General features: G+C 57.2%; 2 protein-coding genes across 2 annotated transcripts in view; both read left to right on the forward strand.

Moving 5' to 3' along the window:
* The first annotated feature begins 228 nt into the window (after positions 1-228).
* MRM2 (mitochondrial rRNA methyltransferase 2) lies at positions 229-6526 on the forward strand. The gene is made up of 3 exons (XM_054718260.1): positions 229-267; positions 2909-3198; positions 5477-6526. Exons 1-3 carry the CDS (start codon positions 260-262, stop codon positions 5917-5919), a joined length of 741 nt encoding a protein of 246 aa, XP_054574235.1. The 5' UTR covers positions 229-259; the 3' UTR covers positions 5920-6526.
* Positions 6527-7670: 1144 nt separating this feature from the next.
* MAD1L1 (mitotic arrest deficient 1 like 1) overlaps positions 7671-24750 on the forward strand; it is a 148170-nt gene continuing 131090 nt past the window's right edge. Inside the window, exons 1-6 of the mRNA XM_054718261.1 lie at positions 7671-7712; positions 10549-10710; positions 14249-14389; positions 16601-16780; positions 20647-20771; positions 21950-22031. Coding sequence (XP_054574236.1) covers positions 10561-10710; positions 14249-14389; positions 16601-16780; positions 20647-20771; positions 21950-22031 — 678 coding nt within the window. The 5' untranslated portion in view covers positions 7671-7712; positions 10549-10560. The remainder of the gene's footprint in view (positions 7713-10548; positions 10711-14248; positions 14390-16600; positions 16781-20646; positions 20772-21949; positions 22032-24750) is intronic.

The following is a 24750-nucleotide window of genomic DNA, read 5'->3' on the forward strand; positions in this document are numbered from 1 at the left end:
CTCCCTTCCTCTCTGATAAAAAATACATTAAAAAAAGCGGGGGGCAGTCCTGCCCCTCGGCCCCGGCGCCAAAATAGCATCAGTTTGCCCCAGGCTGTCCGGCCCCTCTCCCGGTGCACGGCCCGCTCACCGGGGCCCTGCGCCCCAGCTCACCTGCCAGGGCTTCCCCGCGCTTTCAGGGCCCGCGCGCTGCTTCCGGGGGCGGGGCCTCCGGCGGAAGCGGAGCCGGCACTTCCGGCGGCGGGAGCGGTCGGCGCCCATGGCGGGGTGAGCGGTGGCGGGCGCGCGGGGCGGCGAGGCGGGCTGCGGGCGGCCGGGCCCGTGCGGGCTGCGCTCCGCGGCATTTGTGCGGCGCCTGCTGCCTGCGCGCCGGCGGCGGGAGTGGCCGGGGCCGCGCGGTGTCCTCGTCCGGACGGACCCGACTCCGCCCCGTCCTGGCCCGGACCCGGCCCGCCCGGCGCTGGGGGCTGCGGACCCGACGGGCGGGCCGAGAGCGGTACCGGGTTTGAGGAGGAGGAGGGGCCGGCGAGGGGGCCCCGCAGGCGGAGGGGGCCTCCAGGCTGTGGCACAGGCTTCGGAGAAAGTTGTCATGTACCCCATCTTACAGAGGACGCCTCAAAAAAGTCCAGTTACGGAGTCATTGATTACAGGCCGGTGGCGTTCGAGGGGCCAAAGCTCCAAACCTCGCAGCCCCGAACAGCTTGCCACGCCTGGCTTTTATCGGCAGAATGTCACAAAAGTACCGATTACATCTTTGGGTCTGGAAGGAGGAATCCGTTTCGCGAAAAAGCATTTTTTACAGAAGCAGAATTTGAGCAGCTTAGTTATCTACCAGTCACTGAACCAACAGAAACACATTGTCTGGGACAATTTAGGATAATTGGCTGTCCAGACTCCGGGACCACGGAGTCACAGGAATGCACTCTCTAGCTGCTGAGGCGATTTAGGATCATTGAACTGTCCTGGGTCCCAGGAATGTGCTTCGGTGGCCAGTGAGATCACAATCCATGGGACATTCAAACCATCATCAGTGGAGTATTGGGATAGCGTACATAAGTCCAGAAAATCAAAATAACTTTTAAATGAGCACAGAACCCAAAACAGCAAGGTTAAAATATTAAACAGCAATTTTTACCCAAGTGTGGTTGCTACCATACTTCATAAGGAAAGGCTGCTGTGGCCGCATCCGGGATGTGGATGGGGCTGGAGGAGGTCAGAGGTCAGCTGCCCAAATCCGGGGATGTGTTTGTGTCACTGCAGTCTCCGCCCCTCCTCCTGGGATTGGTTCTGGCACCAGGACCGCTCTGCCCCCTTCCCCTGAGGCTGTGATTCCTGCGTTACTGTCTTCAGATCGTGTCCACGTGCGTTGGTGTTGAACAGGCTTCGGCCTGGAGCCTGGGGATAATGATAGCTTTTTTTTCATCATCAGAAAAATTCAATAAAAGTATAGAACCTGTAGAGTTAAATGAAGAGTCTTGGCAGTTGCTAAACTGTTAAAACCTAACTTTTCCTAAGAGACTGTGAGCTTGCCCTTAAACGATTCCACCAGTCGATTCAGCTTTGTTAAGAAATGTGGCTGGTCAGGTATTGCTCAGTGGTTGAGCTTTGACCTGTGAACCAGGAGGTCACCTTTCCATTCTGGTCAAGGGCACATGCCCGGGTGTGGGCCAGTAGGGGGCGCACAGGAGGCAGCTGATGGATGATTCTCATCATCGATGTTTCTATCCCTCTCTCCCTCTCTGAAGTCAATAAAAATACATTAAAAAAAAAAAAAAAGGGCCAAAACCGATTTGGCTCAATGGATAGAGCGTCGGCCTGCGGACTCAAGGGTCCCAGGTTCGGTTCCGGTCAAGGGCATGTACCTTGGTTGCGGGCACATCCCCTGTAGCGGGTGTGCAAGAGGCAGCTGATCGATGTTTCTCTCTCATCGATGTTTCTAACTATCCCTCTCTCTTCCTCTCTGTAAAAAATCAATAAAATATATTTTTAAAAAAAGGAACGTGAAGGTCAGGATCTCTAGCCACTGAACTTGCTTACGGGGAACCCCGTAGCCAGGCAAGGACGCTTCCTCACCTCGCTCTCTCCCGTCTCTCGCCACCTGGCGAACAGCTGTCCCAGGTGGGAAAGAATGTTCCTTTCGCTGCCTTTATCAGTGCTACCAACCGGGACTGGGAAGATTTGGTGGATACAACGAAGGCGGCTGTCACTGATGCCTGAGTTTTCCTTACGGAGAAAACACTTACTGATTTGAGAAAGGGGGAGAGAGAGAGAGAGGGAGGCATCGATTCCACCGATGTGTGCATTCATTGGTTGGTTCTTGTATGTGCCACGACGGGATCGAACCCGCAACTTTGGCACATTGACGACGTCCTAACCCACGGAGCTCCCCAGCCAGGGCGAAGAACGCCTCTTGACCACCGCTGCCGTGTCCGTGTGCTCAGGCCGCCGCAGCAAGGCCCGCCGAGCAGGTGGCTTAACAACGAAATTCATTCTTAGGTGCCGGCCGAGGAGCCGTCCGAAATCAGTGCCAGAGGCTGGTTCCTCCTGAGCCTGTCTCCGCGGAGGCAGCGTCTCCTTCCCTCGTCCTCACGTGGCTGTCCCTCTGTGCCTGCTAATTCTCATAAGGACACCAGTCCTATGGGGTTCGGGCCCACCCCTATGACCTCATTTTAGCTTAATTCCCTCTTTAAAGACCAGTCCATTTTGAGGTGCTCGGGGTGGGGCCTGCAGTATAAACTGTGGGGGTCGCAGGTCAGTACATACACCTGCTTTCTGACGGTGGCTGTCAGATTGCCTCCCCTCTTGGGCCCCCGTGCTGCTCTCTAACTGCACGGGCTGCACCGGGCCCCACCAGGCTCGGGACTAGTGGATGCGGGATGCCAACCCGGCTGCCCCTTTCCCTCGCCAGGTGCTGCAGGCTGGCGTGTGCGTCCCTGCCGCGCCACGGGTTCCACACGGCGGCCAGGCACTGCAAGGCTCGCACCGGCGCCGAGCACCTGTGGCTGACGCGCCACCTGAAGGACCCATTCGTGAAGGCGGCGAGGGTGGAGAGTTACCGGTGCCGCAGCGCCTTCAAGCTTCTGGAGATGGACACGAGGCGCCGGATCCTGCGGCCCGGCCTCCGGGTGTTAGACTGCGGGGCGGCCCCCGGGGCGTGGAGCCAGGTGGCGGTGCAGAGAGTCAACGCTGCAGGCACAGGTGGGTCTCGTCTCCGCAGGACACAGAGCGGTTGAGCCGATTTCTGAAGTTGGTGGTTTGGGAATAATAACGATAAAGATAGGACACTAACATTTTTAGAACGAAAGGTACAGTGACGATTAAAATCACCTCAGATCACCCTAACCGGTTTGGCTCAGTGGATAGAGTGTCGGCCTGCGGACTCAAGGGTCCCAGGTTCGATTCCGGTCAAGGGCATGTACCTTGGTTGTGGCAAATCCCCAGTAGGGGGTGTGCAAGAGGCAGCTGATCGATGTTTCTCTCTATCCCTCTCCCTTCCTCTCTGTAAAAAATCAATGAAATATATTTTAAAAAATAAATAAAATAAAATCCCCTCAGATCACACGGCACTTGTGTGTGGGTGTGCGTTCCTTCAGGTTTTTTGCACACTAACGCTGTTCCCACGTTCTTTTGGGAACGCACTTCCACCACGGCCCTCTCGCTGCCGAGGAGCCGTGACGGAGCCTTTTTGCGCTGAACGGCAGTGCTGTCTGACCGCACCCGGGCTCTGGGTCCTGCCTGCCGAAGCCCTTGGTCTTCCCGAGGTCCCGCTGGGGCTGCTCCGCTCGCACAGCTGGGGCTCCGGATCCAACTCAGGCTCAACCCGAGGGGTGCAGCTTTTATCTTTCATGTTTTCGGGTTTTGTCAAAGGTTTTTTTTTTTAAATCCTCACCCAAGGTTATGCTTATTGATTTTAGAGAGAAGAGATTGGGGGGCGCAGGGGGAGAGAGACATCGATTGGCTGCCTTCTGCACATACCCCAACCAGGGTTCGAACCCACAACATAGGTATGTACCCTGACTGGGAATCGAACCTGCAACCTTTCCATGTATGGGATGGCGCTCCAACCAACTGAGCCATCCCAGCCTGGGCTGTCCAAGGTGTGTTTTTCTTTTAAATATGAAAAAGGTTCCCCTGATTAATAAACAGGTAAACCAACACCCATACAACTTAGAAAGCGACGTCATCCTTTTGAACAGGTACTGGGGGACCGTCCCCGCATCTAGGGCATCGGGTCTTTGCGCTGCAGTGAGCCTTCTTGCCACCTGTATCCCAGCCATGGCGTCTGAGGGTCCTGCGTGCGCTGGCGTTATACGACATTTGTGACAGTTCATAAGCATCTCTCCCAGGCACCTTAGAGTGGGGACATTTGTGCCCATTTTCTGCACGAGAAAACTGAGGTAGAGGAGTGGAGGGACCCGCAGAAGGTATAGCATTGGGCCTGTCTGGTTCATTCAGCAGCCCCGCCACATGGCTGGCTGGGGCGCCGTCGGGCTTGAGAATTGGCATAAAAACATTGTTTTCAGTGCCAGTGCTTGTCGACCGAGTGACTGAACTTGGGTCAGAAACTTCCCTGGCACCACTGCAGTGGTTCCTGTCCCCGACGGGCTGTGTGGAGGAGCAGGGGCCACGGTGAACTTGGGGAGAAGTGGAAGCAGAGTGTGGGGGGAAAGCAGCTTGCTTGCTCCTTCTCCCAGAAGTTGCCCAGCTGCACCCCAAGCGATTTGCCTCGAGTGGACATCCTGAGGTTGTAACGAAGGGGATGCTCCAGGAGAGAGCACAGTGCAGGACCAGCGCCTCAGGAAATCGGATATGGGCAGGGCACCAGTTTTGGACCTTATTTTACATCTGCCCTTTCCCCCATAGCTCAGCTTTTTTTTAACGGAAAGAATTTGGATGAAGCTATAGACAGACTTGTTGGTTTAACCCAGTGGTCGGCAAACTCATTAGTCAACAGAGCCAAATATCAACAGTACAATGATTGAAATTTCTTTTGAGAGCCGAAAACCGACTTCTGTGCATGGGCCACGAAGTTTCAATCGCACTGTACATGTGCGCGCCTGCACGTGGTATTTTGTGGAAGAGCCACACTCAAGGGGCCAAAGAGCCGCATGTGGCTCGTGAGCCGCAATTTGCCGACCACTGGCCAAGAGGCACTTTATATGCTAGTGTAACAGTTTCTGTTTTAGCTCATCAGGTGAGCAGTCTCAGGGATGAAATGAAATGAAATCAGAGCTGGAGACGAGTCTGGGGTATGGCCCCAGGTCTGCCTTTGACTCTGGGACAGCACTGAGCCTCTGGCCCCAGCTTTCTCCGATGTAGCGTGAAGCACCACCACGCCCCCACGTGTGTCCTTGCAGGATGTAGAGGGGGGAGAAGGCCCGTGTCCGCCTGCCTGCACATTAGCTCTCCCTTGGTCCTATTTCATGACTTTGTGGGGAGAATCAGGGTGTGATAACTAATTCAGTTTCTTCCTTAGATCCCAGCAGTCCTGTGGGCTTTGTGCTCGGGGTGGATCTCCTTCACATCGCACCGCTGGGAGGAGCGACCTTCCTGTGCCCCGCGGATGTGACCGACCCGAGGACCTGGCAGAGAATCCGAGAACTGCTTCCAGGCGGGAGAGCAGATGTGATTCTGAGTGACATGGCCCCCAACGCCACCGGGATCCGGGGCCTGGACCACGACCGGCTCATTGGCCTGTGCCTGTCGCTTCTGGACGTGGCTCCCGACGTGCTGTGTCCCGGGGGGACGTTTCTCTGTAAGACCTGGGCTGGAAGTCAAAGCCACCGGTTACAGAAGCGACTGACAGAGGAATTCCAGGGCACGAGGACCCTGAAGCCGGAAGCCAGCAGGAAGGAGTCCTCGGAGGTGTACCTGCTGGCCACACAGTACCGCCGCGCGAAGGGGCCTGAGCGGGCCTGAGCGTTCTCCTCCGTTCCCGGCCCTGGTCGCTGCACATGTCGCTGCACTCCGCGTGCGGCTGGGAGGCCCGGGCTTGACCTGGGAGGCAGCAGGCAGGACAGTGGGGACCTCTTTTTACACGGAAAAGAGGACAGAACTGTATTCAGTGGCCATGATAACAAACGGTCTGTCGCGTGATTTGTGAAGAGGAAGTTACTGGGAGGGAGGGTCAAGATGAAAGAAAGGACGAGCAGATGGGCTGGGGAGGGAAGGATGGACACCGAGGCAGCGCCGGGGAGACAGGCCCCTGCCACGCACTCGCTTACAAGCCAGGTAGCTACGGAGAAACAGGCTCCGCCTTTGCTCCGGGAACGGCACAGGTTTCCAGCTGAGATTTTGGCTCTACAGCATAATGTAGGAAAATCTGAAATGTCAGTCTGGGGATTAATTTCCACGTCTGGTGAATGATCTGCAGATACATCCACTCTTCAAGCAGCGAGAATTCCCGGAGCAATTAGGGGAGAATTTGGTATGAGTTTATGCGCGGGGTGGGTGTGCTTTGGGCTTTGCTGGAAATACATTGCTGTAATACTCGGGCTCCCTAGACAGTAAAGGTAATTGCCAAAGCAAACAACAGTGTTATTTTCCTTTCTCTTCCAGGGATTGATGCCGCTTTATGAACACGATAGGTTGTATTACCTGAAGGGATTTCCATGTTTTTAAGTTTGCCTCTTTTTATTTTTTTCTCTGCCCCGCCCCCATCCAAGTTTGCCTTTAAAAAAAAATATTTTTTTTATTGATTTCAGAGAGGAAGGAGAGGGAGAGAGAAACATCAGTGATGAGGGAGAATCATGGATCGGCTGCCTCCTGCACGCCCCACACCGGGGATGGAGCCCACACCCCGGTCATGTGCCCTTGACTAGAATCGAACGGAGCCACACCAGCCAGGGCTTAAGTTTGCTTTTGAAAACCGGTTACTGGTTTCTTCAAAGCCATTTCCTGGAGGTGCCCGCCCCCCAGGAGTTTGCTGACTGCGGAGTGATGACTGGCTCCCAGGGGTCTCCCTGGGGGCCCTCGGCTGAGCCCAGCTGCCCGAGGGGAGCTGCAGGCTGGGCTGGAATTCGGTTTTCATTTCATTTCCAGTGGTCGGCCCGTTAAGTCCGGGGAACCCTCCGTGCCACTTCCATCCCGGCTCCCCCTCCGGTCCCGTCCATTTTGGGTTCACGTGTTTCATCTGGAAGAAGGGAACGCCGTCCACACCCGGGCCTCACCTGCGGTGGGCAGCGCCGGGAGGAGGGGCCATGCTCCCGGGCAGACCCCGGTTGCTGCCACTCGCGGCGGGGGCGGGGGCGGGGCGCTGACTGCGACCCGGAGGACGGAGCCCCAGGCGGAGCCCCTCGGACGCTCACAGGGCGCCGGAGGGCGGTACGGCGGCCCAGCACCCTCCTTTACAGCGGGCCCCGAGGGGAGGGAGGGCCGCGGGGATTCAGGGAGATGCCTGGGCAGCCAGGTACCGGGAGCGGCGGGGCGGGGCGATTCCACACAACACGGTGCGAGCCAGCCGCCCGGTCGAAGCCCGTCTTGCGTGGGGCGGGGGCGCCCTGACGGTCCCGCGGCCCCTCGCAGCGGCCCCCGCGGGGGAGCGGAGGCCGGAGCTCTCGCGGAGCCCCGGACCAGCCGCCGCGCAGCCCGGCAGCTCTCGGCCAGCCCCGCCGGATCTCGCGAGAGCGCAGCCGCAGATCTCGCGAGAGCGCAGGCGCAGAGGAGGGAGATCTGAGCGGCGACGGCGACGGAGAGCCGACCGGGCTAGTGAGGTGGGTGCGGGGCCGGGCCGGGGGCCGGGGCGGGGGTTGTGCAGGGGCGGCCCGGGGTCGGGGTCCGGGTCGGGGCAGGGCTGCCCGCTGAGGCCGAGGCTGGGCGCCGCCCCCTCCGTCCTTCTCCGGCCCGCGGCTCTGACCCGGCGACCCTCGGCGCCCGCTCCCGGCTCTGTCCTTCCGTCCCTGCTCCCCTCCTCAGCCCCTTCTCCCCCTCCTCAGCCCCCCTCCTCAGCCCCTTCTCCCCCTCCTCAGCCCCCCTCCTCTGTCCCTTCTCCCCCTCCTCAGCCCCCGCTCCCCCTCCTCAGCCCCCCTCCTCTGTCCCCGCTCCCCCTCCTCAGCCCCCCTCCTCAGTGCCCGCACCCCCACCTCAGTCTCCGCTCCCCCTCCTCAGTCCCCTCTCCTCCATTCGGGTCCCCCTCTCCTCTCTACCTGCTTCCCCCTCTTTGCCCCCAGCGCCCCCCTGTAGCCAGGGTCTCTGCCTGTCACTGCCTCTGGTCCCTGCAGTCAAGCCCCAGCTGCCCTCCGCGCCCCCTGCAGGTCCCCCCCCCCCCGCCCCCGCGCGTCTTCTGGGAGAAGCGGCTGGACATGGCCAGTGTCCTGGGGGCTGAGGCCCAGGCGGCCATGGGCCTTAGGGCTGAGGGCTGCGCCTCCTGGGGGGGGGGAGAAGGAGGAGTGGGCACCTGTACACACCCGTGGAGCGATGGCCGTGGAGCGATGGCAACGGCCGGCCCAGCGGCACCGGGAGCCACCGTTTCCTACCTGGTGTTGAGTACAGCGTTTCACACCTGGTGTGAGTGCACAGCGTTTCACACCTGGTGTTGAGTGCACAGCGTTTCACACCTGGTGTGAGTGCACAGGCAGCAGCAAAAGCCTGTGGCGGGCTGGCGGGACGTGCGAGGCGGCGTGCCAGGTGGCGGGCGTCCTGCAGTCTCGTTAGGTTCCAGAAGTCATCCTTCTGCCCAGGACCAGAGGGGGCGCCGAGAGCAGGGAGTGTGGACGCCCAGCTCAGGGCTCCGTTGACCGCAGTTCCCATCCAGTGGTTGGGTTGCTGGGACGCCGGGGTGTCTTGGATAAAGAGGATGGAGTTGAGCTGCGGCCTTATCGCGGGCCGTGTGAGCGGCCTAGTCCCAGGCAGTTGAAAATGTGTGTGTTCTTTTCATTCTAGTGTATCACATGCTTCAGTTCTTACAGGGACGGCATCTTGCGAGAGGATACAGTGGCTAAGTTTCCCGTGGTGGATGGAAGGAATGGCCTGGTCTAATCCGGCAAAGGGAAGGATTAGCCCTGCTGCCTCCCGCCACTTGGGCCTGTGTCTGCGAGGCTCAGGGCAGGGGGAGCGTGGGCCCATTTTCCACGTATAGTCTGACGGAGAGGCGGAGCGGACCGGCCCGTGCAGGGGTGGGAATGGCGGCCTGGGAAGACAGGGCTCTGCTTGTGCAAGGCCGAGGTCCTTGTTGGTGGGACATTCTGAATCAAAGTAAGATTCGTCACTTCTTGGCTTTTTTTGGTTTGTTTTGGGGGTGGTGGTGGAGGGAGGTGTTTTTCATCTAATTCTTAGGGGAAGCCTGCGGAGCCAGCTCTTCTAAGGGGAGAACAGTTCTCGCCTGTGGAAGTCACGCTTCTGGCTGTTAGCTGCCCCTTCGCTCCCTCGCTCACTGGGCTGGCCGCCGGCTGGTGTGAGGCCAGAACAAGCCGAGGTTTGGGGCTGCGGGGGCTTGGCTGCTGCTTGTCCTCACCTCCGTGCGCTGGCTCGTGGAGCGCTGGACCCGCAGAGCCAGGCAGGCCCAGGCTCAGTCTCCGTCGCCACGTCCTGAGATGCCGCATGGCGGTTCCAAGCAGCATGAGCGTCGGACTGTCCGGCAGCGGTGGTCCCTCTGCTGCTTGAAGACTGGTGGACAGTCATCCTCACCTCCACTTGGAAGGAGGTTTTATGATGTCAGTTTACAGATGAGGAAACTGAGGCTCGAGGAGTCTTGGTGCCCAGTAAATGTCAAATATCTTTCTTTTTAGTATTTACTTGGTTGAAAATAGTAGTAATTTATTAGTCACTGGAGGCCCCATGCACGAAAATCGTGCAAGAGTAGGCCTCCTTCCCCCTGGTGCTGGCGCTGGCTTCCCTCTGGCCGCCGGCAGGCACCTGGGACCCGGGCTTCCCTCGCGGCCCGGCTTTGTCTGGAAGGACGTCTGGTCTAATTAGCATATTATGCTCTTATTATTATAGACTAGAGGTCCGGTGCATGAAATTTGTGCATGGGTAGGGTCCTTAGGCCTGACAGGCGATCAGGGCCAATTGGGGACCCTCCTTCCTCTGGCTGCCAGCTGCCGGCTGCCGGATGGGGTCTTCCTTCGTTCCGTGCCGCCCCCTGGTGGTCAGTGCACTTCATAGCAAGCGGTTGAACTCTTGGTGGTTGAACTCCCAAGGGGATGATTTGCATATTAGCGTTTTATTATATAGGATTGTTAACAAGTCAGCATTACTGTGTGTTCTGTTTGTGATTCCCAGAAACTGGGCTCTCTGTGAGTGTGACTGAGGGAGGTGCCACCTGCCTGCTGCACCCGCCCCCACCCCCAGCTGTCTGTCTGTCTGTCCCGCTGCTGTACAGGTCGTCTCTGACGTTCAGCAGCTTGGGGGCATGTCGGCTTTCTGTGCCTCTTACTTTTCTGGTAAATCAGCAGTTGGGCTCCCAGGTAACCCTGGATAACGGGCTGTGGGCCCTGGACTACCTGAAGGGCTCAGAGAGCAAGCGGCGGGGCGGGGCACCACGGGGCGGGGCAGCCGTGGGACTGAAGTTACTGGGGAAGGCTCCCATGACCCCTCCCTTTCTTCCTCCAGAGAGGCGTGGCCATGGAGGACCTGGGGGAAAACACCACGGTCCTGTCCTCCCTGCGGTCCTTGAACAACTTCATCTCTCAGCGAGTGGACGGAGGAGCGGGCCTGGACGCTGCGGCCTCGGCCCCTGGGTTCCTGCAGATGCAGTACCAGCAGAGCATGCAGGTGAGTGTCGTGGGGAACGGCGTCTCTGGCTGAAGACACCTGTCCGTAGGTGTCTTCCATGTCGTTCAGGTGAGTGCCCTGTGTCGAGACCGGGGTCTCTTAAGTAAAACACTGCCCTTAGATAGGCTGGGTCAGTTCCTCAGACAGCGGGCCCTCGCATGCCGTTGTTCCTGTGGGTGAGACGCCATAGGAACCTAACTCTTGTTTGTGCCAGTTAGCCTGTGGTGAAATCCGTTTCCTTACACGTCGTTTGGCTGCAAGTCGTAGGGCCCGTGGCCACTGCTGATGTTAAGTGGGCACTTCCTGTCCCTGCGGCAGGTCAGTGTCTCCTCAGAGGCCAGCTGGCCGTCTCCCGGGTCTCTAACGTGGGCGTTCAGAGTTTGGGGGAGAAAGCGGGAGGGAAGCAGGGTCTGGCCCTGACCCGTCCTGGTTGACAGCCTGGTCTGTCAGCAGCGCAGAGCAGGCCTGGTCCGCAGCGTGTGCTCACGGTAATGAGCTCACAGGCCTCGTGGTGGGGATTGGAGCGCTGGCTGTTCATTTAACGGAGGAAAACCCACCCTGCCTGGGCGAGTGGCCACCCAGTGCCAGCAGCAGCTGGCTCCCTCGAAGGTGGACGCCGGGAAGGGAGGCGGTGCGGTGACACAGGTCCTTGGTTGGCCTGGCGGGACAGCCGGGGAGTGAGTGAAGGCTTGGGAATGGGATGGCCTCAGACTGCGGGAGGCCGTTTGCAGATCCTGGCTCCCGTCTGCCAAGGGGCGATTTTGACAGTTTTACTCTGATTGTAGTGTTATTTTGCTTTGTTCCAAGTTCTCGGCATTGCTCCCTGTAGACACAGTTGTAAAGGGGTGAGGTCTCCTGAAGGGCGCCAGCGTCTAAGGAATTGTGGGGTCAGTCCCAGTTGGGGCAGAATCACTGGGTCCACGCAGGCTTGCCCAGGCCCACCGCTCTGCTCCAGCTGCTGCGTCCCTCCTCTCCTGTTGGCCCTCGCGTTGCTGAGGCCGTTCAGCGAGAGTATCCTGTGTCAGACGTGGGTGCTGCTGGGGCCATTGGGTGATAGTATCCTGAGCCTCTGTGGGCTCCTGTTGCTCTGGGAGCCCCATGAGGCTCAGATGCATTCATTTGCTGAGTAATTGAATTACTTCATATTTGTTAGTAGTGGACTAAGTTGCTCACTCCCATTTTTTGGCAAGGACTCTTATTTATTTTGAAATTAGTTTTCTTGTGTTAAAACACTTTTTATTGAAATAATAGTGGTAATAGGTTACACTGTGATCCTTGCCCACTGGTTGAAAAAAGGAACAATTTTATTGATGCACATGACTGGGGATGTTTGGCCTGTCAGGACTGTAAACCTAGAATCTGGGAGGCCCCCAGCTCTCACTCACTCAGCGCTGGAGGGTCAGTGAGTGAGTGACAGCCAGAGGGAGCTGGTTAGAGATGCGCAGTACCTGCCGTGGTGCCTGGCCCGCCACAGGCTTTCCCCCAGTGCTCTCTCCCCAGCCTGCCTCCCCAGCTGTAGGTCTATTTCTTGCCATCAGTATTTCTTGCCCACCAGGCCCCTCCCTCCTTTGAATAAGTTTCCTGTTTCCAGTTGAAAGTGTTCACAGTTTGCTCTGCTACACATCAGTGTTTGTGTAAATATGAAAATGTTTCAGCTGGCCAGGGTGGCTCAGTGGTTAGCATTGACCTAGAACTGGGAGGCTACCGTTCATTCCCAGTCAGGGCACTTGCCTGGGTTGCTGGTTCCATCTCCAGTGGGGGGTGTGCAGGAGGCAGCTGATCAGTGACTGTCATCATCGATGTTTCTGTTTCCCTCTCCCTTCCTCAAAAAAAAAAGCATGTTTCAGTTACTTTCCTTCAAATGCAGTCCACATTCGAGGAAGAGGAGGCCTGGAGCCCGTGTCTCTGGGACTCCTGGTCCCTGTGGGTGATGCCCCCTGGAGCTGTGTGCTGCATCTTTGGAGAAGCTGGGCCACCTGCAGACACAGAGTGAGGCTGGGAAGGCCAGCGTGTTTGATGGAGGGTGGAGTTAGGAACCTCCATATGCCAGCAGGTGGGCAGTGCAGTGAGAGAAACAGGGTGAAGGAAGTGTGGACTTGGGCCCCCACCAGTGCGGGGTGGGGGGGTGTGAGGGGGCGGAAATTCCCTTTCTCTGGCCACATTTCTCACCCTTGGCACTCTGACCCTTTGGGCTGGATAGTTTTTGTTTTGCTGGACTTTCCTGTTGCTAAACATCTCTGGCCTCTGCCCACTAGGTGCCCGTAGCACACACATTACCACCTTCTCTGTGGCAGTCAGCAGTGTCTCTGGACAGTGTCAGATGTCCCTGCTTGAAATAAGAACCACTTGCTCTAGCCCAGTGCTTCTCAAATTCTGTCGTGCATGTGAGTCCCTGAGAGTGCGTGCCAGAGGACGATTCTGCCTGGGTGTTTCTGGGGTGCACCCAAGACTCGGCATGGCTGTTGAGTGTCCAGGAGGTGCTGTGTGCTGGACTGCAGGCCATTCTGCAGTGGTCAGGTGCAGCCCACCTGGAGAAGAGGCCCTTAGAGTCGGTGATTCTTTGAAACCATTTGGTGTGTCTTCTGAGTCCCTTCAAGGCTTGAACTCACCTCTGTGGACCTGCCATCTGTGGGAGCAGACTTCTAAGGTGGTCCTTGGTGGACCCATTTGATCCAACACTAACTAGGATTGTGGCGACGAGATTTGTAAATGTGATTAAGATCTCAGGTCAGTGAACCCAGGTGAGCCTGAACAGTGTGGTTGAGAGATGAGACCAGAGCTCAGAGGTGCGGAGCAGGAGAGCGATCCCCCCGTGGGAGACTCTCCCTGGATGGCTGTGGAGCTGGAGAGGCCGTGTGGCAGGAACTGTGGGTGGCCTTCCAGAGCCACAGCAGCCCATGGTGACAGTCCCACAGCCACGTGCGTGTGGAAGAGGGTCCCGAGTCCAGATGAACACACAGCCCTACTGACTGCGTGGTCAGCTGTGTGCCTGGCCTTCTGACCTGCAGGACTGATACTCGTTACTGGTGTTTTATACTGCTAGTTTGGTAACTTGTTACACGGCAACAGGAGACCCTTTTCTTAATATACTCTCTTTTTAAAAAAATTAAAAAAAATACATTTTTATTGATTTCAGAGAGGAAGGGAGAAGGAGAGATAAATGGAAACATCATTATGAGAGAGAATCATTGATTGGCTGCCTCCTGGATCGAGCCTGCAACCCGGGCATATGCCCTGACCGGGAATCGAACTGTGACCTAGTCCATAGGTTGATGCTCACTTACTGGGCCACACCAGCCAGGCTGCCCACTTTTTTGAAACGAGCCCACAACTGTCATCTTAAACATACGCCCTCTTCATCTCTCTCATTTTCTTTGCCCATCACCCAACTCGGGATCCGGTGTCTTCCTTCTTCCCTGGGGCTGGGTGTGGGTCGTGTTGGGAGTAGCTGCTCCAGGAGTGAGTGTTGAATGAGCCACTGGCCTGTTGGACGCAGCGGCTACTGAGGATTCTCTTTCCTTTGGCATGACCTGGCCAGCTGGAAGAGCGAGCGGAGCAGATCCGGTCGAAGTCTCACATCATCCAGGTGGAGCGGGAGAAGATGCAGATGCAGCTGAGTCACAAGAGAGCTCGTGTGGAGCTGGAGCGAGCGGCTAGCACCAGCGCCCGGAGCTATGAGGTGAGTGCAGGTGGCCAGCTCCTGAGACCATGGGAAACTAGAGGCACACGGCCAGGAGCCAGGTGCTCTGCCTCTGGGCGGCCAGGCCTGCCCTCCAGGCCCTGGTATCAGCTGTGCTCCCCTCCTCGAAGAGGCTGCGCAGATGCCGGTGCTGCGGGCGTCCTCCCCGTGGGCCTCCTGGCTTCCCTCCCTCTGGAAGGACTGGGATGAAGATCCGGCAGAAAGACCAGGTGGTGTGGGGTCACCACACTGGCTTAGAAAGTCGCCAGGTTGCATAGGGGTCTTGGGCCCAGGCTGGGTCTTGCTTAAATGGTTATAGGGCCTCAGAGCAGAGAGCCCCAATCTCGGGGCTCTTGCATGTTGCTCTGGCTCACCCATGGCAGGCTGGGAAAGCATAGCTCCCTTACCCAGAGGCGCCAGGTCCTCCCCCAGTGCTTCCTTGGCTTGGATAACAGGTTTTTCAGGAAGCGCTGTGAGGAGTGGAAATGCCGCTAAGCTTCAGGCAGTGCATCCTGGCTCTGTGCTTTCCTGAGGGTGGATGTCTGGTCTGCTCTTGCATACATGGCACATCTGCGCGCCTTCCTTGTCCCTTTAAAAATGGCTGGGGTCTTTGAGGATGTGCTGTGACTGGACACGTTTGAACCCGGTGGACAGGTCCTGGCTGTGGTCCGCTGCGTGGGTTCAGTAGCCCAGAGATGTATGTGGCCTGTGGCTGGGGCACCTCGGCCTCGGCTTTGGCACTGGCCCAGGTGCTGCTCTGAGTGGTGTTTCTCTGTGGGTGGGACGGACGTGATGTTCTGGGTTGTCCTAGGAGGGACCATCTTGGGGAACCAGTGGGAAGCAGGAGGGAGAAGCTGTGGGAACCTTGCAAGTATTGGAGTGTCCTTACGGGTAGGGAGGTGGCACAGGGCCATGGACTGTGGGTGCTGCGGGCGTGGTGGCACCGCCTGGCTCTCAGTGGACTGGGATGTGGAGCTGCTGGCGTTTCTCTGGGCCCTGAGTCCCGTGAGGACAGGGCCTGTCCTGACTGCCCTGGACCCCCCGTGTCCAGAACTGGCTGTGGCACCTTAAAGGTGCTCAGGAACCATTTGAACAAGTGAGGGGTGGCTGCAGGGTCGCCAAACGTCTTGGGGAAATCCAAGGGCAGGGCTGACTGGGCTTCGTCCTGGGGCCCACACTGAACACGGGCCCCCGAGAGGCCTTCCCTCCCGCTGTAGACGGGCTGACGGTGACCCGGGGCCTCTGAGTCCGTGGCTTTTAAATTGCTCCTTTGAGTCTTGGGCATCTACAGTGGTTTTTCAGGACTGTTACTGGCAGTGAGTGGGGGGTGGGGGGTGGGGTTGGGGCGGAACAGGTGGGTGGGAATCTCACCCCTCCGGCCTGGAAATAGCTATTAGATGGTGAGATGCTGGTGTCTGAGGACCTGCCCATGTGCGCTCAGGCTGGCCGCCGAGTGGAGATGCCACACCTGCCTGTGGGGTGCAGCCAGAGCACCTCGCTGCTGCACGGGGCAGGTGCCTTTGATGCAGGGCCTCCTCGGAAGGCAGCCCTGGAGTACCTGGCAGACTCTGGAGGACCTTCTGCAGCTCAGCTGTCTGGCCAGAGGTCCGAGGCCGCGGTGTCTGCTCCATGTAACCAGGCTTCCTCCACTTTCTAGTCCCACTTTCTAGTCCCTTGGCTTCTTAGGCTGAAAGGAACCACCTCCATGGCCGGGTCAGCCTTTACGACCCCAGGGATGGAGGAGTGTTAGTTCCGCACACTCCTCACCAGCCCAGGCCACGCTGCCCTGAGGGTCGAGTACAGGGTGGCTCTGCAGGTTTGCGGGAGACAAGGTGCCCTGGTGGTAGAGTAGGCCCTGGGTCAGCTGCTCCTGCCTGCAGGCCACCTGTCCCGCCCGGTCGCACGTGCCAGCTGTTGTAACGGTAGCCTGTGTGCAGTCAGTGAAAGCTGGGGCTGCCAGAGCCCGGGGGCTTCTTTCCCAGGTCCAGTCTGAGCGTGGGGTTTCACCCTCATCTCCTCCCTGCAGATGGGCTCCTGGACGATGACACTGGGTGACACACCTGAGAGCCCCCGGGGGCCCCTGGGCCAGAGCCCTGAACTCCGCTTTTTCCGGGCTCCTGCTGAGTGCTCTCTGGGCCGGGGGCCTGGCCCGAGGGAGGCCGGTGGGGCCGCCCTGCCCTGACCATGCTGACCAGGTCCTCCCTCTGGCAGCGTGAGGTGGACCGCAACCAGGAGCTCCTGACCCGGATTCGGCAGCTCCAGGACCGCGAGGCGGAGGCGGAGGAGAAGATGAAGGAGCAGCTGGAGCACAACCGGCAGTGCAAGCAGAGCCTGGACGCCGCCAACAAGCGGCTGCGGGAGAAGGAGGATGGCCTGGCCGAGGCCGGCGAGGTGAGGGGGCGCGTTTGGTGCTTTAATTCTGCGCCTCTAGTTCTTTCCATTGTCATCACAGCAAAGCCGCCGGTTGTCCCTTCTGTGGTTTTCAGTGACTCCGTTGAGCACCTTTTAGTCTCTGCAGTCACGATTATTAGTGGTTGGTGGGACTGTTTCTTGTCGGTTTCAGATGCTTTGGTTTTTTATACGCACACCCTGTACACGGACACGTGTGAGTAGAGAGCTGCGTGCCTGCCGCTTTTTGCTGCCCTTGAATGTTTCATTGGAGTCACTCCTTGCAGGGGGTTGAGGGCCCCAGTCGCAGTGGTCCCTGCGCTCGTGCTGCCCCGGGCTGCGGGTTCTCGTTCCGCTGGGTCTCACCTGGCATGGGGGTGTGGTTTTCTGGAAATTCTTGTGTACCAGGTGTACCGGTTAATAATGCGGATTTTGTAATCAAAACAATAATTTCAAGAGAAACATCAAAAGTGCTTTATTCAAAGTAATGTCCATCGCTAGCTACACATTTCCCCCATCTTTCAGGTAATTGGTGGGTACCGTCCCAATAGAACTTTTCTTGTTTTTGAGGCAAACCATTCAGAGACCCAATTTTCCACTTCTTCATATGTTTTGAAGTGCTGCTCAGAAAGTGCGTGTGCCACCGATCGGAACAAGTGGTAATCTGAAGGAGCAAGGTCTGGTGAAGACAGCGGGTGGGTTCATACTTCCCAGGCAAGATCTTTCAACGTGTCTTTAACTGGTTTTGAAGTGTGTGATGGTGCGTCATCATGAAGCAAAATTACTTTGCCGTGTCTTCTGGCCCATTCTGGTCATTTCACAATCAAAGCGTTGTTCAAATTGATTACTTGTTGTCGGTAGCGATCAGTATTAACGGTTTCACCTGGTTTTAGAAGCGCATAATACACCACACCTTCCTGATCCCACCAAATGCAGAGCATTGTCTTTTTTCCGAAGCGATTTGGCCTTGCAGTCGATCTTGATGGTTGACCTGGATCAACCCATGATTCTGTGCGTTTGGGATTCTCAAAATAAATGCACTTTCATCACCAGTCATAATTCGATGCAAAAAAAAACTTTCTTTCATGCCGTTGAAGCAACATTTTACTGATGACTTTTCTGTTTTCCATTTGTCTTTCGTTCAGTTGATGTGGCATCCATTTTCCTTCCTTTGAAATCTTTCCCATTGTTTGTAAATGATCAGAAATTATTTGCTGAGCAACGTTTAATCTTTCTGCAAGTTGTTTTTGAGTTTGACATGCATCTTCATCCAATAATGCTTGTCATTGTTGGTCTTCAAACTTTTTCGGTTGACCTGGACGTTCTTTGTCTTTCACATCGAAATCATCACTTTTAAAGCGTTTAAACCAGCGTTCACAAGTATCTTGAGATGGAGCATGTTCACCACAAGCTTCCCGAAGTATACGATAACTTTCAGCAGCACTTTTCTTCAAAATAATGAATTAAAACTTCCCGCAAATGCTCTTTTTTTGGGCACGAAATTTGACATTTTTAAGTGTAAAAGTATCTATGATGTTAACACCTTCAGAAAATTTGACATATGAAGTTTTGAAACTTGTCAATACAACAAAATAGCATACATATCAAATTGCATATACACTGAGTGGCCAGATTATTATGATCTCTGAACCCATAATAATCTTTTCTTCATAAATAATCTGGCCACTCTGTGTGTGTGTGTGTGTGTGTGTGTGTATTAGAGGCCCGGTGCATGAATTCGTGCATGGGTGGGGTCTGGCCAGCCTGGCCAGGGGGAGGGGACATGGGTGGTTGGCTGGCCTGCCTGCTGGTCGAACTCCTGGTCGAGGGGACAATTTGCATATTAGCCTTTTATTATATAGGATATACACTGGCCAGATTATTATGCATTCAGAGATCATAATAATCTGGCCACTCAGTGTATATCAACATATGTGTAACTCCATCTATTGAAAAAAATCCGCATTATTAACTGGTACACTGGTATGTTTTGTTTTGTTTTCTCCCAGAAGGTGTAGGTAGTTGCCTCTGCGTTTGCATTTCTTTGATTGTCAGCGTGTATGTGTGTGTGTGTGTGTGTGTGTGTGTGTGTGTGTGTCAGCATGTGCTTGTGTGTGTGTGTCAGCACGTGTGTGTGTGTGTGTGTGTGTGTGTGTGTGTGTGTCTCTGTTGGCATCTGAGAGCACCTTTGAAACCAGAGCGTCAATGAACTGTAGTGTCCTTTCGTCTCCATCAAGTGAAGGCTGTCTCCATTTTAGAAACAGCCCAAGCGTTGATGCTGGTGGAAATTGGACTCCTCTGACCTTTCCCGTCCCTGCGCTGTGCTGCTCAGGATCACAGGCTGCGAGGAAGGAGAGGAAACGCTGGGGGGGGGGGGGGGGGGGAGGAGGCAGGGAGGTGGCATGGAGCACGGGTGCTCTGTCTCCCGTGGCAGCTTTGGAAGCCCGGGCTGTTCTTGCCCTGGCCACACCGGAGAACATGTTAAGGATGTTTGTACATCTGTCTTCTGACACGGATGTTGGCAGGAGAGGGGGAGGGGATCTGCCTCAAGAAGAGTCTCCTCCCCCCCTTGCTGTGCTTACCTGTCCTCCCCTCCCCCTCCTGCTGGGTTCTGGAGGCAGGTGTGGGGGTCTCCGGGGAGGCAGGTCCTGCATGCCCTTCAGTGAAGGGCAAGAGGGGGAGACCCTTACCACAGAAGGTGCGAAGTGGATGCCAAATGGGGCCCACCGTGGGAAAGGGCGTGGCCAGTTGGGACGCAGGACCACGCAGGTCGCTTCTCTTACTCTTCACCTCCTCTGAGGAGCCTTTCCAGTCGCTCGATGCAGAGTTACAACCCGCACCACCCACTGCCTTCTCTTGTCTCGGTGCCCTGGGTCCTGTGCTCGCCACTCTCCAGGCACCTCCTGATGGCCTGGCTCACCCACACCACACGGTGGATGTGCTCCTTGTTGAGCGTATTTTTAGTGCCTTCATTCCGTGTGGTTCCCAGATTGGTAGTCGCTGTTGTAATAGCAAACCATGCAGGTCAGTGGAGCAGAGGACGCTGGCCTGTGTCGCCCCCGTCAGCCTCCCGGAAGGATGTGGGGTGGTGCTGCTGATCCTGTAAGTGGTCCCGGGTGACTGGTGAATGAGTGCGGTGGCCTCCTTGTCTGCAGGGTGCCCAGGGACTGCCAGGTGTCACCCTCTGTGCTGAGCTGTCAGTTCCTTTTCTTTCTTGCCCAGCTTGTAGGACCCCTTGGGTTGATGTCTGGTTCCCAGGGCTGCTGTAGCTGGCACTTCTGGCCTGGGAGCGCTCCAGTCACCATGGCATTCTGGCAGCTCCCCATTCTGTGTGATGTTTGTGGTGTCAATCTGAGGACAGCCTCAGTCCCCCGTGTCCGGCGTCTTGGGGGCGCCTGGCTGTGGCTTCCAGTGGCATCTTCAGCACAGTGGGAGGTGGCTCACTGGGTTAGGGAAGGAGCTCCAGACTGGGGGAGGGGGCAAGGTGTGCAGGGAGGGCTGTGCAGAGCACGCCAGGGACTGGGGAGGGTGCGAGGTGATGGGATGTGGTGTGTGGGTGTTTCGTGGAAAGGGCTGTCATGGGGGTGTGAGGCTGGGGCCCGTCTTGGCCGGCAGCAGTTCTTGCTCCTGAGGCTGTTGTCACGTGACCCAGCCTCTCCTGTGGGCTCTTGGGAGACTCACGGTTGGCTTGGCGGGTGCTCTGGGGCTTCTGGTCATTCCTCTGAAGGAGCAGATGGCTCTGTCCCTGCCCTCGGGAGTGGGATGGAAGGCCAGGCTCTGGGAGGGCCTTTGATCTCTTCTCTGTGGAGGCTCCCATGCACCCGCGAGCCGGTGGCCTCAGGGGACGCTGTGTGCTCTGCCCACTTCAGACCATCAGCGAGTTGAAGGGCAGGGTCTCGGAGCTGCAGTGGAGTGTGATGAACCAGGAGATGCAGCTGAAGGGCCTGGAGTCCGAGAAGCAGGAGCTGCAGGAGCAGCTGGAGCTGCAGCTCAGGTGAGTGTGTGTGGAGCCTGCGCACCTGCTGCTGTGGGCAGGGCTGAGCTGGGTATCCGACGTGAACTGTGTGGACGACACAGGCTTCTCCTGCACCCCCTGCGGGTGCCAACCAGCCTCCACGAGTGTTGTGTGTCCCAAAGCCCCGAGGCTCCACAGGTGCCCTTCAGGTGCTCTCCACCCCTGGGCTCTTGGGGACAGACCCTGAGGCCTCTGAGGCCAGGACCACATAGAGTGTCAGAACAGAGTGTCGTTTTCAATGTCCTGAGAACGAGGAGGGAGTAGCCATGGAGGGAGCTTTGGAGAAGACATTGCATTGGAGCTCGTTTTTTTAAAAAATATATTTTTATTGATTTCAGAGAGGAAGGGAGAGGGAGAGAGGTGGGTAGAAACATCAATGATGAGAGAGAATCATTGATGGGCTGCCTCCTGCACGCCCCCTACTGGGGATCAAACCCATAACCTGGGCATGTGCCCTGACCTGGAATCGAACCGTGACCTCCTGGTTCATAGGTCGATGCTCAACCACGGAGCCACAGCAGCCAGGCTGGAGCTCAGTTTTAAAGGCCACGGTGGACATCTGCAGCCGGTGGGAGGCGGGTGGTAAAGAACATTCCCAGAAGACTGCTTTCTGAGCAAAGGCACGGAGAGGGAAAACTCACTCGCGGAGTTGAGGTCAGAGGCCTGAAGACTCCTGAAGAATTTGGCCTTTGTCTTCGCAGATGTTGCTGAGGGAGAGTTGTGGCCACTTGGTGGAGTCACGCTCCGCCAGGAGTAGGTCCCCACTGTGGCTGTGCCAGGGCCAGCAGCCAAAGCTGCCGTGTGAGCAGATGTGGGGCTGGAGAACGGGGTGCTGCAGCCGGAGGGGATCTGGCTGGTGGTCTGGGCTCCCCACCGAGCCTGTCCTGAGGAGAGGGGTTAGCATCCAGACTCGGGCTGTCCCTGAGGGGAGTGTGGGCAGTGTATGTGTACATGTATGTGTGTGAATGTGTGTGAGTGCATGTGCATACGAGTATGTGTGCATGCATATGTGTCAGTGTGTGTATGTGTGTCTGCACTAGAGAGCTTTAGGGTAAGGGGATTGTTGAAGACCTGGGGCAGTATGGGTCCGTGACTCTCCTCTCTGTCCCTGTCACCACATACCACATTCTGCATGGGATCCACTTTTCTCTTCACAGAAAATGGCAGGAAGCTAATGAGAAGATCCAGGAACTCCAGGCTGGCCAGGAAGCCAGGGCAGAGCAGGAGCAGAAAATCAAGGTGAGTTGCTCCGTTTCAGCCCCTGGACCGTGGTAGGTGTCCCAGGGGTGGTTTCAGCTCCTTTTCCGTCCGTAGGTGCTTCTGCGCTGGGCTGTGCTCATGGCATATGGGGACAGTGGCTGCTGCGCCCGGTGCCATTTACCCTGACCGTCTTCCCGTGTGCCAGGCTTTGCTAGCTGGGAGGGATCCACAGGGAAGAGAGACACACTCCCTCCCAGGATGGAGACAGGAGGCAAGGGAACACAGGATAGTCAGGTGGTGTGAGCGGGAAGGGATCCGTCGCGGGGAGAGGTCGTCCGGCTCGTGGGTGGGGGTCTCAGTGCAGGCGCTGGCTCTGACGTTCGGCTGTGCTGCTTCACTGAGGGAGGGCCCTGCCAGGCCGACAGTGACGGCAGGCCCCCGGGTGGCTGCCGCCGCCTTGACAGTGACATCCACCCTCTGTGCCCCGCCCCCTGGTCTGCCTCCCGCTGCCTCCCTGCTTCTTCCTGTCTGCTTCCCTCCCCAGCTGTTCCACCCCATCAGCTCTTTGCCTCCCTGCTCTCTCTCGCCTCTGGTCTTTCACAGGCTGTTCTCTGTGGCTACTGTGCTTACCTGTCTCTCCTCCCAGCCTTCTCCCCACCCTCACCACTTCATACATCCCCACTACCTCTTTTTTTTTTTTTTAAATATATTTTTATTAGAGGTCTGGTGCACGAAATTCGTGCACTTGGCGGTGGGGGGGGGGGGCGTCCCTCAGTCTGGCCTGCGCCCTCTCGCAGTTCGGGAGCCTTGGGGGGATGTTTGACTGATGGCTTAGGCCCTCTAAGCCATCAGTCGGACAGCCTTAGCATTGCCACGGAGGCCAGAGAGGCTCCCACCATTGCCACTGCTCGCCAGCCGTGAGCCCGGCTTCTGGCTGAGCGGTGCTCCCCCTGTGGGAGCACGCTGACCACCAGGGGGCAGCTCCTGTGTTGAGTGTCTGCCCCCTGGTAGTCAGTGCGCATCATAGTGACCAGTCATTCCACCATTTGGTCATTTGCATATTAGCCTTTTATTATGTAGGATACGCTGTAGATGAGGCCCCCTAGAACCATAAGAAATGCAAAAAATTCACTGTTAACTCATTCTCGAATTGCCCCCACTTAAAATCAAATTGCCCCCCCCACCCACCCTGTGGGGCATGTGCTGCACCTTGGGAACCACTGGGTTTGATGCTCTTCCTCTCTGAGCTTCATTTCTGAATACATACACATATGCCATGGGACTTGTAATCTCTTCTCCACCTACCTCACTGGGTTGTCAGGAGGAGGTTCTGAGCTAATAAACCTAGAAATGTTTCATCAAGTAAGTGATACCTATATGGGAAGGGATTGTTATTTTTAAGCGCACAGGTACCCTCACAGGTGGCAGGTGCTGATTGGGGGAGGAGGGCATGATTATTTCCTGGAACTGTAGCTATGGAAGCTTTGCAGAGGGTTCCGCTGGCCTGGGAGGGGAGGGCTCTGGCCAGCAGCAGCCCTGCAGTGGTGGTCGTCCCTGGAGGTGCTGGCCAGGGGGGTGCTAGAGGGGCGGTGAGGCCGAAGGGGGAGTAACTGTCAAACCTTCCTGCTTGGCGCCATTCTTTAAATTGTACATGGCCGTTTCACAGCTGTACGTGCTCAGGGCGGGGCTCCAATCTCCTGGAGCGGGGCGGGGGCTGGGCCAGGGTGGGGCCAGGCGGGCAAGAGGGCGGGTTTAGCTGCTGCCCCCGGCGAGGTTCAGTGCACTTCTGCTACAGAGACTGCGCTGCTGCAGAGATGGTTCCGCTGCTTTTCTGCTGCTGTTGAGGAGGATGGGTCTGACCCTGGGGGGCCCTCGGGCCTGCCTCACCTGGGTCTGGAGTTGTAGGGAGGAGAGGCGTGCCCGGCCCCAGCGGAGGGGCCCTGGCAGCAGCGGGCCACAGGCCCCGGTGCCTCGGGGGCGCTGACGGATTGTCGCCAACATGCTATTGTTGTGGGTGCCCACGGTGGGGGTGTGGGCTGCGGCTACCCCCGAGGCTGGGTCTTCTCCCCGTCCTGTCAGCCTCCCCGTTCCCCTGAAGGTGCAGGGCTGCGGGGGAGTCTGCCTGAGCGGAACGAAATCGCGTGAAACCTGAAGTCCCGCCCCCTGGCCCCACAGTCCTGCCCACCCTGGTGAACGGTCCTGACGCCGTCCCGGATAATTTGCATATTCCTCTATTATTAGTATGATTGATTTCAGAGAAGAAGGGAGAGAGAGAGAGAGAGAGAGAGAGAGAGAGAGAGAGAGAGAGAGATATAAATGATGAGAGAGAATCATCGATCAGCTGCCTCCTACATGCCCCCTACTGGGGATCAAGCCCACAACCTGGGCATGTACCCTTGACTGGAATCGAACCTGGGACCCTTCAGTCCATAGGCTGACGCTCTATCCACTGAGCCAGACTGGCCAGGGCCCCACTACCTCTTTCCTGCCCCTCATCCTCCTTCCTGCAGCCCTTGGCCCACTTCTCGGGGTTTACATGCCTGATGCCTGTTTTTTCTGCCAGGCTCCAGGCTCTTCCTTGCAGAGATCCCATCTGCGTCGCCTGGCCCCGCTGTGTGACTCAGTGCCTGGCACAGAGGGCCCCGTTCGTGTTGGTGTGTGTTGAATGGCTGACTGATGTGGTCCTGGTCTCAGACTCTTAGCTGTTTTGTGACTTGTCCCTCATGGGTGCCAGCTGTCTCCGTTGTGTCCTGAGAGA

The sequence above is a fragment of the Eptesicus fuscus genome, chromosome 6 (assembly GCF_027574615.1).
Source record: "Eptesicus fuscus isolate TK198812 chromosome 6, DD_ASM_mEF_20220401, whole genome shotgun sequence".
Taxonomy (NCBI): Eukaryota; Metazoa; Chordata; class Mammalia; order Chiroptera; family Vespertilionidae; genus Eptesicus; species Eptesicus fuscus.